The sequence below is a fragment of the Frankliniella occidentalis genome, unplaced genomic scaffold (assembly GCF_000697945.3).
Source record: "Frankliniella occidentalis isolate FOCC.00 unplaced genomic scaffold, Focc_3.1 Scaffold1459, whole genome shotgun sequence".
In the NCBI taxonomy this organism is placed as follows: domain Eukaryota; kingdom Metazoa; phylum Arthropoda; class Insecta; order Thysanoptera; family Thripidae; genus Frankliniella; species Frankliniella occidentalis.
In genome coordinates, this window is record NW_026268560.1 from 16231 (window position 1) to 18716 (window position 2486).

At 66.5% G+C, this 2486-nt stretch overlaps 1 protein-coding gene across 1 annotated transcript; it reads left to right on the top strand.

Annotated features, from left to right (window-relative positions):
- Positions 1–482: 482 nt before the first annotated feature.
- LOC113206600 (protein anon-37Cs-like) lies at positions 483–2359 on the top strand (the record flags this gene model as incomplete). The annotated part of the gene is made up of 5 exons (XM_052276043.1): positions 483–652; positions 723–837; positions 926–1290; positions 1370–1802; positions 1887–2359. Coding segments are annotated over exons 1-5 (1556 nt in total), but the record flags the coding sequence as incomplete, so codon positions are not given.
- Between the last annotated feature and the right edge of the window lie 127 nt (positions 2360–2486).

Genomic DNA, 2486 nt, shown 5'->3' on the forward strand with positions numbered 1-2486 from the left:
GTCCACCCCCGCCCGCCGCTCCCCGACGCACCCCTCCACTCAGAGAAGATGAGACAGAGGAAGGAAAGGATTTCAACTTTGGTCTCAAGGTTTCCGATAAAGAACAACGGGCGAGTTGGCAGTAGGGCATCCGCGCCCTGGGGCGACCAAGGGTGGGGCGGGGGCTGAGGGGGCGTGGCAGAGCCGGCAGAGCGACCCTGCAGGGCGCGGCGTCTAAGTTTCAGGTGAAGGGGTGAGGGGAGAGAGAGAGTGAAAGCGCAGGGAAACCATCTTCCACGAGGATGCCAGCGGCCCGCGGCCAAAATCATCTTGGGATTATTGCGTGGCCCTTCCTCCCGGCCCCTCACCCCCTTTACCCCGACAGGCCATTCGGCTTCTCGCCGACAATGACACGCTCCTACCGCCTGCTATAAAAGAGGGACGACTTTCCCCGACGTCGCCGCCAACCACAGCACGCCGTCAGCGTCACCCACACGTCCAGGATGCCGTGCCTCGTGTCGCGTCCGCTGGCGACGCTGCTCCGGACCACTACGCGCCGCCACGCGTCCAACCTGCCCGTGCCCAAGGAGAGGCCGGACGCACTGTGCGCCCTACCGACGGCGTCCTGCAGCCTAGAGGCCCACGCCCATCGAGCCGACCCGGAGCCCAAGCGGTAAGATCACGCCATGCGGCACGGGTGTTCTGAAGCACCAGCACCAGCCAGCTGCACTCGCCGGTTCCAGGTTCTGCCTCGAGCGGACGCAGCTCCCCGAGGCGGACCCCGAGGTCGTGGTGCTCGGCGCGGGGCTGGCCGGACTGAGCGCGGCGGCGCACCTGGTGCAGCAGGGTGTCGGCAAGGTGCGCAGGTCGACGACGTGGTGACGGCGAAGGTAAATGAAAAGGCCCTGTCTCCGAAGCCAACCGCATCTGCAGCAGCGGCCTACAGGTCACCGTGCTGGAAGCCCGCGACCGGCCCGGTGGCCGCATCCAGTCCTCGTTCCTCGGGGACGCCGTCATCGAGCTCGGGGCGCCCTGGAGGACCTACAGGCACGTGGCCGACAACCAGGTGGTCCGACGCGCCGTGCTCGATGGCTTCCTGCCCGGCACCTTCACTGCGCGGCCCGCGGCCGCCGTGACTTCTCCACTGAGGGCGGGCGCCGGCCTTTACCCGTGTAATCCTATGCGGGCCGACGCCGCCCGGACCCTGTTCGTGGACGAGAAGGGCATGCCGGTGGCCAGCGCGGTGGCGATGCGCGCCTACGACCTGGCCAGGGTCATCGAAGAGGACGCGCTGGCCCTGTCGAGCTCCGGGTGAGCAGCGGTGGTGGGCCGCATCGTCGACACGGCGACCTCGAAAGTAGCTCCAACTTAAGCCCGACCGCACTGTTAGGCAGGCGGACGAACTTGTTGGACACCGCGCACGCCTGGAGCTGCAGAGGGTCTCCGCCGAGCACCGCGACGTCACGGCCAGGATCATCGTGGGGCTGCTGAGCGCGCGCCGCCTGCGGTCGCCGCGCGACAGGAGCTTCCTCGTGCACGACCACGTGTGCGCCCACGTGGAGCTCCCGGGCGCGGACTTCCGGGTGCCCCTTGGCCACGTGGCCACCCTGGAGCCGCTGCTGCGGACACTGGGCCCCGCGCGCGTGCGCTACAACAAGACCGTACAGACGGTGCGCTGGGGGCTGGTGCCCGGACAGAAGGCCCTCGTCACCTGCGAGGACGGCGAGGAGCACCGCGCCGACCACATCGTCGTGGCCCTGCCCCTGGGCGTCCTCAAGCACACGCACTCCGCCATGTTCCTGCCCGGCCTGCCTTGCAACAAGGTAATACCGCCAACAACTCATCAGCAAAATGTCAAAATGTTTCGCATGGGACAAAATGCTCCAGTCTGGCATACCTTCCCACAGGTGAGCGCGCTTGAGAAGCTCGAGGTGCAGGCATACAACCGCGTGTTCCTGGACTACGAGAAGCCCTTCTGGACGTGGCTGGAGGGCGTGCGACTGGAGCGGACCCCACCAGAGGGCGCTGCAGGCGCGGCGGGCCAGGACCAGTGGCTGCGTGGTGTCACCCGCCTGCGCGCCGTGCAGGGCTCCAGCCACGTCCTCAAGCTGGACGTGCAGGGCGAATCGGCCCTCGCCTTCGAGCACCTCAGCGACGCGCAGGTCGTCGAGGATGTCACCCGCTACCTGCGCCAGTGCTCCGGCCAGCACGACTTCCCCTACCCGACGCACATGGTGCGGTCCAGGTGGAGCTGCGACCCCCTGGCGTGCGGCGCCACCACGCAGTACCCGCGCGGCGAGGACGGCACGCAGCTCTCGCGCACGCTGGCCGAGCCTGTGCACGGCGTCATCTTCTTCGCCGGGGAGGCGACTAACCACAGGTGCGGTGCTCACATGCCCGATGTGCAAGGTGTGTACTTCACTCAAAACATTCAGTGTACACTCTCCACTTTTATTTCATTTTTTAATCATGGAGAAATCAATTCTCCAAAGTCAGATTCAATGAGA